Below are 15,220 nucleotides of genomic sequence, written 5' to 3' on the forward strand. Positions count from 1 at the left end.
AAGTTACCTAGCCCACAGGCTGCGGGTGCATAGGGGTGAAGTTGCGTCGGGTTTCGTCGTCGACTCCTATGGATGCCTGAAGAAAGATGCTGACAGGCAGTCAGTGAAGAGTGTCCGGTGGATCCCAAGGCTGGGATCAAGAAGAGAGGAGACCTGCAAACAGAAGAGACAGAGTCAAGGTCACTAGCCAGTGACCACGTGGAACCAGGAAGGAACCAGGCGATGTCGTGAAGATTGCAGGTGAAGGTGAAGCTTGTCGCTGCAGCCACGAGGACCAGGGAACGTCGAGGACGACCAGGACCAGGAGGCGAGCTGTCCCACGAAGGCTCTTGCTGTCGGCGGCGTCGAAGTTGGACTAGGACTCACCAAGCCTTGGCAAGCGGAACCCACGCAGAACGGAGGACTTGCTTCTGGTGCAGACCAGGAAGGTCTGGGGTGCTTCTCTTTTTCAAAGAAGCAGGAGCTAGTCTGGAGGAGCCAAACCAGCGATGAAGATTTCAGGATGCGTCGTCACAAAGGCCACTAGCCAGCGGGCAAGCAACCGGACAGACGCGGCAAGCAGGAAAATGCAGAAGGGCCCCACGCAGGACTCGTGGAGTGTGGGGGGCTGATCTTCGGTGCAGATGGTGCTTGGGGTTGGGGCTTCTCAATCCCCGGTGCACAACTTCGAGGGTGCCTCAGAAGCTGCGCTTGAAGATACTGGCCACTTTTCCCAGGTAGCCGGTCCCACGTCTCTCGTCGCCTCCACGGATCTCAGCTCTGCTGTGGATGTGGATCAGGGTCGGAGAAGTCTGGAAGTCAAGGCTCTGGTCGGGCTCTGCAGTCGGTCCCTCGTAGAACTTTAGCAAAGCAAAGGGTAGTCTCTTGATGGTGCCTGTTTGCACAGGGTAGCCACTCCTTGGCCACAAGGGAGATTCTTCAGTCTTCTTCTTTCGTCGAATGTCGAAGGTCCAGAGTTTCTGTTCAAGTTTGCAGGTTCAGGATAATCTAAAGTCTTGAGGCCCAACTCCCACTCTTATACTAATCTGGGGGGCTGGGATACCTGCTAGGTCACGCCTTATGGGTGGGACCTGGGAGGGGGGTGGTTACACCCCCTTCCCTTTGTCCAGTTTCGCGCCAGGACTGGGGCTGGTGTGCCCCAGCACCGGTTTGAGCTGGACTATGCATGGGACACCTTGTGTGCCCCAGGCATGTCTCATTCCTTTCAGCCCTCCCTGCCCCAATACACTAAAGTCTGTCTGGGGAGGTGCTAGCACCTCCCCAAGCAGGAAACCTATTGTCCAAGCCTCCCTTGCCGGGATCACTCCCAGCAGCAGGAGGTCAGACTTGTGTCTGTGGCAGCAGCATCCATTTTGTGATGCTGAGGCTTTGGTCAGAGACTAACAGTGAAGTATGATTTTAACATGTCTTTCCCTCTAGAAGGGGGGAATAATATCCTCATGTCCAGAAATGGTATGGGGGTATTATTCCACAGTGTTAGACACCTTACACGACATGTTTTGATAAAGCCAAACCATAGTTACCATAACCGTTTAAGATTATAAGGCACTTTAAGAGTATATGGTAGGCTATATCATAGAACAGCTATAAGGACATGGTTCCGAAAGCTGCAGACAGGCTCAGCTCATGCTAGAGCACCATCTCACATGTTACCAAGCACTCTGCCTCCAGGATTGTTAAGGCCTGCCATAGGAGTGGCTGATAGGTACACATGTGTCTATATATAAGGTAGATATAGATATACTATATCTAAGCAAGGGATGATTACACGACCTTGCCCCAGCTGAGTGATCAGCCAGTTGTGTCTGACTGGAAGGCCAGACCAGGGGTGGCATAATACATGCTGCAGCCCCTGGGAGGTCTAGGGTACACCTATGCCCTGGGTACCTAGGGTACACTGTACAGGGTCCAATAAGGTGATCCTTACCGATTGGTTATGTACCTAGGGTACATGGAGTCCATTTTAAAGAGAGAGCAGACAGCCTGAGACCCTGAATGGCAGGATCTCAGGCCAACTAAGTCGAAAAACCAGCTAGACACTAGGCAAAAAGTTGGGGGTAACCACAGTCAGATATCCACCTTCCTACACAACCCCCCCCCCCCCCCAAACGAAAGGAGATAAGGCTGGCCTTGACAAGGTAAGCCTCTATTGCCTAAGTGGCCATATAAGGAAGAACCAGCACTGGCATGGTTACCCCCTGTCTCATGGTCCACTAAGCAATCCCTCACCCTAAAGGTATCATAGGGTCTCCACCATATGGAATCACTACCTTTGGTGTGTCTTTGCAAAGTAAAAGGCTGGTGTTGAGATGGAGTACTGAAGTGAGTGTCCTCAAAGTGAGGCCTCAGCTTCCTCCAATCATCCTCCACCATGGATGCCTTTCTTTCTTTCACTGAGTTGCACTGTGCTCTCAGGGTCAGCCTCTGGCTACCTAAAGCTGGAGGCTGGGTCCCTTTTGTGGGCTTACTGGAGGGACAGGTCAGGTTTGGGGCCCTAAGGTCCCATGTTTGCCTGTGCCCAACAGAATCCCTCTGGGGGAGGTCCCTAACTACCTGTAAAGGGGATCCCTCAGGAATGTTTTTACCCATCACCTGGCTAGGGCTACTAGCCAGGCAATCCTCATTCTTTTGATGGGGGGGTTCTTGTGGACAGGGGCCCTCTTGGGGTCCACTGGCCTCCCTGACCTCTGCAGCCCTGGGCTGACTGAGGCAGGGTAGAGAGAGGCAGGCTACCTGCACCAGACTGGGTCCCACCTTGGAAGGGGCCACTGACATCAGAGGCTCTGCCAGGCCAGGCCTGGCTACCTCTGGGGCAGTTCCTTCACAAGGGGTGAGGTCAGATCCCTGAGGAGGCTGACCTTTTCCTAATGTCTGGGGAGAGGGAGACTTTTCTTCCTCCCCACTACTCTCTGTTTGTGTGGAGTGATCCATAGTTTCAGGCTTCACTACACCTATGTCAGTCTGAGTATGGGCTGAGACCATTACAGCCTTGCCAACCTTTTCAGGGAGGCACTCAGTTTGGGTTTGAGCTGTGACTGTCACAGCTCTGCCAATCTCTACAGGGAAGTCTGTCTTTGCCTGGGCTGTGGCTACCACTGCCCTTCCAACCTTTTCAGGGAGGAAATCTACTTGGACAGGGGTTGTGACTGGCACAACCCCACTACCCTTTTGTGAAAGGCCTACCATTTTGGAATGGGTGTCTTGTTCAACTCCAGCCCAAGCTGAGAGTTCGAAGTCATTCCCCAGTAAGCAGTCCACAGGCAAGGTTGGAGACACTGCCACCCTTTTAGGGCCAGTGAAACCTCCCCAGCTGAGACATACCTCTGCCATGGGATGACTGTTCTGTTTGCCATCAATGTTAGTTACCTGGTATGAGAAACCAGGCAAAAGCTGCTCAGAGGGAACTAGCCTATGGGCCACCATAGTGATGCTAGCTCCAGTGTCTCTGTAGGCCTCAGCTTTTCTACCATTGATGTAGGGCTCCTGTCTGTACCTACCCAAAGTGTTGGGACAGGCAGTGAAGTTGGCAAACCCCATGCCACCATCACAGACAAGAGTAGCTGCTGTAGGGGAATTGGCTAAGCCAGGGTCCCCCTGTGTTCCCCAAGAAAACCCAACCAAATTTTTGGGGGCACTCCCACCACCTGGGGGATTACTGCTGACAGTAATAGGTGGTGTAACAGGAGTAGTTGGGGGAACAGTTTTGTTTTTAGCCTTTGGGCAACTGCTGTCAGTTTTCCAATGCCCAGGAGTTTTACACTCATGGCAGTAAGGCTTTTTAACTGTGGTAGAGGAGGGAGCTTGGGACCCACCACCCTGTGTGGAGTTTTGGGGCCCTGAGGAAGATTTCTCTTTTGCTTTATCCCCACCCTTCTCTTGAGGCTTGGTGGTATCTTTCTTTTGGTCACCACCCTGATTTTTAGGCCTAATCCTGGTCCTGACCCATTTATCTGCCCTCTTTCCCAATTCTTGGGGAGAGGTCAAATCTGAGTCTACCAGGTGTTGATGGAGAAGCTGGTTCTGACAATTACTAAGGATCTGCTCCCTCATAATCAAGTTGTACAATCCTGTATAGTCCTGCACCTTGCTGCCAGTTAACCAACCTTCCAAAGCCTTAGTGGCACAATCCACAAAATCAGACCAGTCCTGTGTCTGTGTCTTCTGGGTGTCTCTGAACAACAACCTATATTGCTCAGTGGTTAAGCCAAACCCATCTATTAGAGCACTCTTCAGGACTTTGTAATTGTTAGCATCCTCATCACTGACTGTGAGGAGCTTGTCTCTACCTTTGTCAGAAAAGGAGAGCCACAAGATAGCTGCCCACTGACTCTGGGGTACCTGCTGTACTTTGCAGGCCCTCTCCAAAGCAGTCATCCACTTGTGGATGTCATCCCCATTCTGATATGGGGGGACTATCTTGCTTAGGTTTCTATGGTCATAAGACCTATCCCTATCTCTAGGAATGTTGCTGCCACCAGTGGGTTCTGACCCACACAATTTTTGCACTCTAGCCAGAGCAAGCTTCTCCTTGGCAAGGGCAAGTTCTTCCCTCTGAATCCTCAGATTAGCTTCCCTCATTCTGGCTTCATGCTCCTTTCTCTCAGGGGAAGTCATTCCCCTGTGAGAGGAAGCATTAGAAATGCTAGAGACATGGGAGTGGATGGATTCCCTTGAAGGGGATCTGTCTCTCCTGCTTCTCTGGTTAAGCCTACTTGGGGGTCTGTATGGGGGGACCCCATGCAAACTCCCATGTAAGCTTAGGTTAGCCTGGCTAAGTCTTCCTACTTGGCCCTGGCTGTCTACCTCTTCATCTGAAGCCCCATCTGACTCCTCTGTGGTGGGTAGACCCTTATCTACAGCTATGGCACCATACTTGGCAGCTCTTTCAGCATCATAGGCCTCCAGAAGCTCCACTAGCTGTCTAAGGGTAGGGTTGGAACCCTGTTTTAATCTCCTGGAAAGTGAATGCATCATATCTAGAGGGAACCTGTCTAGGATTCTCCTCTCCCGAGGGAGCATCAGTGTGATCTCCATTCAGGGACATGATTCTAGTGAGGGTGTGGTGTGTGCACCTACCTACACTAGTTGTATCTACTAAACCTCTCTAGTAGTTGTAGTCAGGGTGTGTTACTCCCTTCAACCTACAACCACTAAGTCCAGTAGGACTTAAGTATTATAATCTATGTCATATGTACCTAGACAATATCTGTGTGATCTTTCAATTTAGTATCTCAAGATTACAATGGTATTACAACAGCAAGCTCAGATCCCAACCGCTGCTCACCAATGTGAGAAGTTGGCCTGATGTATGATGTCACTAGTTCTAGTGTACACCTTATATCAGCCCAAATACCCTTATGGTGATTGGTTGTAAAGTCAACCTTATAGACCAGCTATCCTAGTGGTAGCATGGACAAGAGCAGTCTTAGGCTAAACACTGAATGGCATGTGAAGCCAGCTGTGATACTATATATAATCCCTTGAATACCAAATGAAAGGACACCACAACAGATATATATATATATATAAAATAAAGTGTATTTATTCTAGTCAAACCCTCAGCACTCTTTATGAGATTAGAGGTAAGTACAACACAGTCTTATTTATGCATACATTAAGTCACACAGGTAAGTAATACAGTTAGGCCCTAGGGGCCACGCAAACCATATACTAAGTAAGTGGTATAAGGACCACTGTCACGGAAATAGGATAGGCCTAGGCCTAGGGAATCGCTGGGGCTACACTATACTACCAAAGGTTAGGAAGTGGGAGGCCCACGGGATTCAGGTGCAGAGTGGAAACACTCACGCGTAATGCGTAAAAGTCACTAGCAATAGTACAGTTTGGAAATAGATAGATTTAGGACACTTCCGGAGTAGCTAGGAAGTCGAGTCTGGAAAACTAGACACTAGGATAGTCACTATCCTGATGAGCACCGGAGTACCCAAGTTACCTAGCCCACAGGCTGCGGGTGCATAGGGGTGAAGTTGCGTCGGGTTTCGTCGTCGACTCCTATGGATGCCTGAAGAAAGATGCTGACAGGCAGTCAGTGAAGAGTGTCTGGTGGATCCCAAGGCTGGGATCAAGAAGAGAGGAGACCTGCAAGCAGAAGGGACAGAGTCAAGGTCACTAGCCAGTGACCACGTGGAACCAGGAAGGAACCAGGCGATGTCGTAAAGATTGCAGGTGAAGGTGAAGCTTGTCGCTGCAGCCACGAGGACCAGGGAACGTCAAGGACGACCAGGACCAGGAGGCGAGCTGTCCCACGAAGGCTCTTGCTGTCGGCGGCGTCGAAGTTGGACTAGGACTCACCAAGCCTTGGCAAGCGGAACCCACGCAGAACGGAGGACTTGCTTCTGGTGCAGACCAGGAAGGTCTGGGGTGCTTCTCTTTTTCAAAGAAGCAGGAGCTAGTCTGGAGGAGCCAAACCAGCGATGAAGATTTCAGGATGCGTCGTCACAAAGGCCACTAGCCAGCGGGCAAGCAACAGGACAGACGCGGCAAGCAGGAAAATGCAGAAGGGCCCCACGCAGGACTCGTGGAGTGTGGGGGGCTGATCTTCGGTGCAGATGGTGCTTGGGGTTGGGGCTTCTCAATCCCCGGTGCACAACTTCGAGGGTGCCTCAGAAGCTGCGCTTGAAGATACTAGCCACTTTTCCCAGGTAGCCGGTCCCACGTCTCTCGTTGCCTCCACGGATCTCAGCTCTGCTGTGGATGTGGATCAGGGTCGGAGAAGTCAAGGCTCTGGTCGGGCTCTGCAGTCGGTCCCTCGTAGAACTTTAGCAAAGCAAAGGGTAGTCTCTTGATGGTGCCTGTTTGCACAGGGTAGCCACTCCTTGGCCACAAGTGAGATTCTTCAGTCTTCTTCTTTCGTCGAATGTCGAAGGTCCAGAGTTTCTGTTCAAGTTTGCAGGTTCAGGATAATCTAAAGTCTTGAGGCCCAACTCCCACTCTTATACTAATCTGGGGGGCTGGGATACTTGCTAGGTCACGCCTTATGGGTGGGACCTGGGAGGGGGGTGGTTACACCCCCTTCCCTTTGTCCAGTTTCGCGCCAGGACTGGGGCTGGTGTGCCCCAGCACCGGTTTGAGCTGGACTATGCATGGGACACCTTGTGTGCCCCAGGCATGTCTCATTCCTTTCAGCCCTCCCTGCCCCAATACACTAAAGTCTGTCTGGGGAGGTGCTAGCACCTCCCCAAGCAGGAAACCTATTGTCCAAGCCTCCCTTGCCGGGATCACTCCCAGCAGCAGGAGGTCAGACTTGTGTCTGTGGCAGCAGCATCCATTTTGTGATGCTGAGGCTTTGGTCAGAGACTAACAGTGAAGTATGATTTTAACATGTCTTTCCCTCTAGAAGGGGGGAATAATATCCTCATGTCCAGAAATGGTATGGGGGTATTATTCCACAGTGTTAGACACCTTACACGACATGTTTTGATAAAGCCAAACCATAGTTACCATAACCGTTTAAGATTATAAGGCACTTTAAGAGTATATGGTAGGCTATATCCTAGAACAGCTATAAGGACATGGTTCCGAAAGCTGCAGACAGGCTCAGCTCATGCTAGAGCACCATCTCACATGTTACCAAGCACTCTGCCTCCAGGATTGTTAAGGCCTGCCATAGGAGTGGCTGATAGGTACACATGTGTCTATATATAAGGTAGATATATATATACTATATCTAAGCAAGGGGTGATTACACGACCTTGCCCCAGCTGAGTGATCAGCCAGTTGTGTCTGATTGGAAGGCCAGACCAGGGGTGGCATAATACGTGCTGCAGCCCCTGGGAGGTCTAGGGTACACCTATGCCCTGGGTACCTAGGGTACACTGTACAGGGTCCAATAAGGTGATCCTTACCAATTGGTTATGTACCTAGGGTACATGGAGTCCATTTTAAAGAGAGAGCAGACAGCCTGAGACCCTGAATGGCAGGATCTCAGGCCAACTAAGTCGAAAAACCAGCTAGACACTAGGCAAAAAGTTGGGGGTAACCACAGTCAGATATCCACCTTCCTACACTGCTGACGAAAAATCTTTCCGGATCCAGTCTGACGCCTGGGGGTAAGTCTAAGGTAAGGAATCTATAACTAACGTGTTTCTTTCAGATAGTGCTTGTGGCCCACTATGAACCGCAGGTAATGTCTGTAGGCAGGCAGGACTGGTATGTGAAAATATGCGTCCTGAAAGTTCAAAGCTACAATCCAGTTTCCAGGGCCCAGGGCAGACAAGATCTGAGCCAACGTGAGCATTTTGAATTTTTCCTCTTCAAGAAGAATTGAGAGGGTGCAAGACTAAAATATGAAGGAGGCCTCCGTCCTTCTAAGGCACCAGAAAGTAGCAGGAATAGCAACCACAACCTACTTCTAATACCGGCACACTCTTGATGGCTCCTTTGGCCAAAAGAGACTGTAATTCCTGATGGAGCTAAGAGGTGGTCCTCCATCAGTCGGTCTGAGGATGGTGGCATGGACACTGGGGTTTCTGTAAATGGGAGGGTGTAACCCTGTTGAACAATTTGGAGTACCCATTTGTCTGATGTTATAGACTAGCCAGTGGGGCATGTGGTGGCGGATCCTGCCACCAACTGTTTACTGGTGATGGTGATGGCAAACTAAAGGGGTTTGAAGGCTGCTGCTGCCAGGAGGGGGTGGGTGGTGTCAGGAAGGGTAGACCTCTGGCTGTAGGTCCCACAGAGCTTGAAGGAACTGCATCCATGGTCAGGAAGAGACTGGGAAGCCTGTAGGCCTTGGTGGATGGACAGGAATGAACGGACGCGGCTGGTAGCTCTTACTGCAGCCCTGGAAAGGGTGAAAGGCAGAAATGGGCCAGCATAGGGCCACAAAGATAACTAAAGACCAGGCTGTGACCCGGTTATTCTTAAAGTGATAGAGCACCAAATCTGCCTTATCGCTGAAAAGGTGGGTCCTATCAAAGGGCATGTCCATAAGGGATAGTTGGACAACCCTCGAAAAGCCAGATGATCTCAACCAACAATAACTCTGTCTAGTGAGTTGGTTGTATCCAGTACATAGTGAATGGTGAACTTCGCTGCATCCCTGCCATCGGCAATAGGCTGAGCCAGAATGGCTCAGGCCTTCTCCAAGACCCTGGGCACTACTTGTGCAAACATATCCCAAACTGTGTGGGTATATCAGCCTAAGAGGCACGCAGTATTTCACTGACCGCAGTGCAAGGCTTGGGGAGGAGAACATCCTCTTGCTAAAGTTAGTCATTCTCTTGGATTCACTATCTGGTGGGGTAGAAGGGAACATGCCAGGGTTGATTTTGTAGGTGGAGGCCTGGATGACCACGGTCTCTGAGGGTGGGGCGCTGGGTGAGGACAGCTGGGTCCCCAGGAGCTGGGCGGTGGGGGCATGCATCTGTCTTGTGCACAGGAGCCCTGTGCAGGACATTTGTGAGGGCTTCATTAAAAGGGAGGAGAGGTTCTGTGGGGGTGACTCTTGGTAAAGCACCTCTATCAAGACGTTTGTCTTGACTGCCACCAAGGGCAGCGTAAGGTTCGGGACCTTTGCCACCCTCCTTACCAGCATGGCAAAGGAATCCCCTTCTTCTGTAACCACACTAGGAGGAGAGTCTAAGCCAGTGTTTGGGGAGGTATCCAAACCACTAGCCTCTGCCAGTCCCTCATACCCATTGTTTACAGGAACTTCTAAGGGGTTAGGGTAGCCATAGGGATCCTCAGCTCCTCCCCAATCGTATCCTCACAGGGCCTGTCGAAAAAAAGAGAGCAATGCCTCTGCCTCAGAGTGGGGAGTTCTAGCCGGCGCCAGAGTCGACATCAGCAATCTGGCTCTGTATGAGAGTTAGGTATGGTGATGTGGTCGGTGCCAGTAATGTTGTCTCTGGAACAGGCTCAGAGGAAGGTTGGGGTATCATGACTGGAACTAATCTGGATCCAGAACTGGATCTTAGGGGATCAACTGGTGCAGAAGCAAAGCAAACCTGCTGACAGCAATCTAGTGGGGGCACCCGCCAAACCCATGGGGCCTTAAGGTGCGTCAGAGGGGTTGGTTTGCCCAAATATGAAGTGCGTGGCCTCATAGAACTCCTTCAATTGTGCTGGGGTCGCACCAGCTCTGGGAAATTATGTTGTGGAGTGGTCTCAGACTCTGTGACAGATGCATGGGAAAAGGGGCCTAGATTTGTGACGTCATTCCTGTGCCTCATCTGAAGATCTGGACCGGCATGGTAAAGTCAAAGTGCTCTTCGACTTCTTTGATTTCTTAAATTTTTGCGGGACTTACCCGATTATAACTCTGAATGCCATGATGAGTGCCGGGAATGTCACTGTCAGCAGGCTTGGGACCTTCCTCATAAGCAGAACCTGGAATGTCACAGGTTTGACTAGAATTGGGCAACCAAAAGCTTCCAAGACCTCTCCCAAAGCACCTTGGGATTATGGGACAACAGTCTCCACAGGCCTTGGAGTTGTGGCTGTTAGACTTGGCATCTATTGCGTGTTTCCCCTGACTTTTTGCTTTCTGACCTCTCGGTTTTGACTCTGTTTTTGCTGGTTTAGTGTCTCTGCGCACTTTCTCACTGCTGTTCAGTTTTAAAATGCAAGTGCTCCTGTTGTAAATTGTTATGTATTGGTGTTTTCATGATTGGCTGATTTGATTTACTAGTCAGTCCGTAGTACAGTGCACTGTGTGTGTGCCCAGGGCTCGTAAATCAAATTCTGCTAGAGGGCTTGCAGCACTGATTGTGCCACCCACACAAGCAGCCTGTAAATATAACTCTGGCCTGCCATTGCAGAGCTTGTGTATACATATATACATACATACACATGCACACACTTGCATATTATGTCTAAACATCATAGTTGAAAAGGCCCAAAGTAAGGAACAATTGACAAAATGTTTTTTCTACGGCTGTATAAAATACCAGCATGCACCAACACAAATTGGTACTGGGGGTAGAACACAGGACATTACATATTACTACCAGTGCAGACGTCAAATTGGGGTTATAGGAGAGCAAAGCTTTATTAATGTCACCTCTGGCTGTTTGCTTCAATACAAATTTAAAAAAAGAATCTACATCATCAGCGGACCTTATGCCTAAAACTAAGCTTTTTTGTAGGAAAAGGGGTATTTTTTGATCTCCGAGGCAGTCAAACCTTCATAGGTATTGTGGTTTGCGCCTTATGCCTAATCCACGCCTCAAGGTAATTCCTGTGCAGATAATTCTTTTGCAGGACCATGTCCTAGTATGTCGCAATATTCAGTACACATGTTGCATCACAAAACAACATATGTAGAAAAATGTTCAGTTTAGAATAGAATCAGATTACACTTCCATTGATAAACATTTGAAAAGCCAATAGGTCTGGCTATGGCTGAAGACTTAATGGCTTTGTAAATGATTGTTTTCTTTGGAAATGGCTGTGCAGAACTTCATTACAAAAACATGTAAAGCTGGCTATCTGCAGGAGCATGCACATGTGTATGCAAAGAGGAGCATCTTGGAATCCTTTTTGTAATAACAATGGCTGCCCGTGAGAGTAACAAGCTGGAGATTTGTTATCGAGTACCAACATTTTAAGCATAATGGTGCAAGGTTTTTATGTGTAAAGAAAGATATACCCGGACATAAATATAGAGTGTGGTAATTCTTGTTGTATATTTCTATCTGGTCACACCACATACTAAGGCTTCAACCCAAGACCTACAAATCACAGAAAATAAACTTACCCTGATTATCTCCACAGTTCTCGGCCCCATATCTGTTCCTGTAAATAACATACAACACACTGTCATTTCACTGCAGTACAAAATGAAATCGAATCCAATATTAACACCTTGATAACGTATCGATATAATATATGCCCATGACACAATCCCATTTCAAAATGAATCAAGAGTAAACAAGGACAAATTCTGAACTTTAAAATGGCTTGAGCATGGCAAGGAGTAGAAAATCTCATGCTGAATGCTCTGCTAGAAGGGCACCTGAAAAACAAATTCAATATTTTAGACAGGCAACAGAGCAAGGTTTAGCACGCGCAGGGGGTAAATTGACATGGTAAAAACCTGTGTTACACGGTTTCTTTGAGTGCTGTAAATAGGCTAGTACTGTCAAATACTGAGTACCTGCACTTCTTTCATTTGAAAGGGAGAGTACCTGCACTTCTCAACACTTCTGCACTACATTTATATGTGGGAGTGCCTGCACTTCTCAGGAGCAAACCGGTACTCTGGATAATTAGTACCTGCACTGCTGTATTTCCATTTAAAGAACTGGTTTCTTGTATGTGTGCAAAGGGGAAGTCTCAATTTTCTCTAAACTCCACATATAGCACAGGATGTAGCGGAGGTTGCTAGGGTGCTGGATGGACAGTCAAATAAAGGGAGCCTTAAAAAAAGGGAAGTGTGAAGTAGGGACCATGTCTACTTTTGAGCACGTGCTCCCGTCTTCATATCACTTCAATAGCATTATAATCCAGAAGGGGCATTCCAAGAGCTAAGGCAGAAGGTTCTGCACAAGAATCCAATTTAGTACGAAGCAGTCTTGGCCAGAATAGGAAACTAGGTTACTGATGGGCGCAGGACGGGGCGAGTAAAACCCTACTCAAGCAGCAACCTCAATTCTTGTGAGGGTGAAACACAAGCAAACCCCAACCTCTGCTTAACCCTTTGGTAGCTTGACAGTCAAGCAGGCAGGCTTAACTGCAATGTGTAAGTGTTTATGCAGCACTTCAAACAGCAATAAAGTGAAAACACAACACAAGAAAAATGTAATTCCAATTTAGACAAATAAGAGTATAATTTAATAAATTATTGGACACCAAAATGACAAAAATCTGGTTAGTAGAACCGGAGCTAGGCAGTTATAAACGTTTAGATATAAACAGTTCTTACAAGCACAAAAGTGCCAACTGTGGCAGGTACAAAGTCACAAGTTCAGGCCGCCTGCAATGGAGGGAGTGCTGTATACAGGGACCAAGTCAGGCCCAGCCAACAAAGTACATTAAATACTGGTTGTAGAGTACTGCGAGATCCATGTTGAGGGTGCTTCACGCAGTGGCGGTCCCGAGGAGCTGCAGGGCTGCGATACAAAGTCCTGCATTGATGATGCATCTCACAGCGGCAGTTCTGAGGAACTGTGGGGCTGCAATGTGAGGTCCTGTATCGAGGAAGATTCGGGCAGCAAGGGTTCCGAGTAGCTGCAGGGCTGTGATGCTAGGTCCTGCATCGAGGATGCGTCAAACAGCAGCGGTTCCAATGCGAAGTTGCAAGGCGATGCATCAGTCTTGATAGGACCACAGCTGGATTGGCAGAGCACCTCCAGGCCCACTTCCTAGGGTCAAGGAATGGGGTGGCACCACTTGGGGACAGGACCTACAGCAAACAGAGTCTAGGTGCAGGGTACAAGGTGGTTGGAGCCTTTTCTGTCCATGAGGCTCTGATCAGGAGGCCAGCGAGCTAGCCCTTAAAGTCACTCTGGTGGTCCTGGTTTCAAGATGTTGCTCCAGTCCTTCTCACTCAGACATAAGGGCAGCAGAGTAGCACTTCTTCCTGCAGCAGAGCAGCACAGCAGTCCTTCTTCTGAGTCTTCTATGGGACCAGATGTGTATTGAAGAGTCAATTCTGGGGTTCCATTATATATACCTAGTGCCCAATTTGAAGTGGGAGAAGCCTCTAGAGCCCTCTTCCTACAGAGGTGCCTGGAACTTCCTGCCTCCCTATCCCCAGCTTGTCTGGGGACACAAACAACTAGTGTGATATCCTTTGTGAGTGTGCTGAGGCAAAGTTTTTGTGATGTGCAAGAGTGGAAGGAGAAGGCTTTGCCCCCTATCAAGTCAGAGATGACACATCTTGCCAAAAGCTTCTCCCCTGTTGTCTCACTGTCTGGGAGTAATACCCAAAGACCAACTGCCTGCTAGACCTAGTCATGTGACCGAGGATACAGACACTAACTGGTTAGGGCAAGAAAATGGCAACTTTCAAAAAGTTACATCTTTAGAATTGTGAGTTAAAACCCAATGTTACCATTAAAGAGGATTTTAAATTACAATTCTTTAGAGACCAAATTGAACTTTCCTACTTGCTCCCAATTGAACGTTATCACTTATCAAATGTAATAAGGTAACCCAATGTTATCCTTTGGGAGAGACAGGCCTTGCAGTAGTGAAAAACAAATGTAAGAGTTTTTCCACTTACCAGGACATATAAAACTTAAAAGTACATGCCCAACGTTTTAAATACACTGCACCTTGACCTACGGGCTGTTCCGGCCCTGCCCTAGGGGTGACTTATAGGTACTAAAAAGAAAGGTTTAGGCCTATCAAAAGGTTTCTGTTGCCAGGTTAAAATGGCATTTTTAAAACTACACACACTCAGGCTGCAATGTCAGGCCTGAGACACTGTTAAAAGAGCTATTTAAGTGAGTGGCATAATCAGGCAGGTCCACTAGTAGCATTTAATTTAAATCCCCTATATACAGCTAGTACCCCCTTACTAGGGACTTAAAGTAAATTGAATGTGCCAATTGGGTGTGAACCAATTTCATGTTTAGAGGAAAGAGCACAAGCACTGATTACCAGTGGTAAAATGTGCAGTCCGAAAAACCAAGAAAAATGGGTTCAGAACCCAGGAGGGTGAAGGAAAAAAGGTTGTGGGTAACCCTGCGGAGAGGGCCAAGTCCAACAGCCAGTATTTCTGTAAGGAGGCAGTATCTATGAGGATCATATGTGTGGTCTGGCAGATATCCCCACAAGTGTGAAATGCAAAGGACCTGCCCCAATTGCACATCCTTCCTACCCTTTTGTACTGTCAGTAGATTCTGTCCACTAGCAGGCAAAGATTGCCCTCTTAAATACCCTTTATAACTTATGTTAAAATAATGTTTTCAGTGAAAGGTTTTTATTACTTGAATTATTTTTAATGATACATGGAACAGACCAATTACCACAGAACAGTTGTTAAATTAATTACCAATTAAAGTTCTTGGATGGGGTGATTGGTGTGTGTGGAATAGGAAATTGATAATGTGCAAATTCAGGCTATGGGTGGTTAATGGGTTGATCCTTTACACTGTTTGAAGGGATCTATATGTTTTTAAGCAAGGCCTGTAACCATGTCATTTCTGTTGATCCTTGAGTTGCGCAATCTCCAATGTGAAGCTCCGATGTGTGTTGCCAATGTAAAATGTTGCTAGCTGACAAGTGCAGCCTGAAAAGTTTTGGTGTT

General features: G+C 48.3%; 1 protein-coding gene across 10 annotated transcripts in view; it reads right to left on the minus strand.

Moving 5' to 3' along the window:
• PATJ (PATJ crumbs cell polarity complex component) overlaps nt 1–15,220 on the minus strand; it is a 1,359,209-nt gene that overhangs the window by 157,985 nt on the left and 1,186,004 nt on the right. For all 10 annotated transcript variants that reach the window (XM_085602445.1, XM_085602441.1, XM_085602446.1 and 7 more), the window contains one exon: nt 11,723–11,760. In XM_085602445.1, the coding sequence (XP_085458571.1) occupies nt 11,723–11,760 (38 nt within the window). The remainder of the gene's footprint in view (nt 1–11,722; nt 11,761–15,220) is intronic.

Source organism: Triturus cristatus, chromosome 4_2 (assembly GCF_964204655.1).
Source record: "Triturus cristatus chromosome 4_2, aTriCri1.1, whole genome shotgun sequence".
In the NCBI taxonomy this organism is placed as follows: Eukaryota; Metazoa; Chordata; class Amphibia; order Caudata; family Salamandridae; genus Triturus; species Triturus cristatus.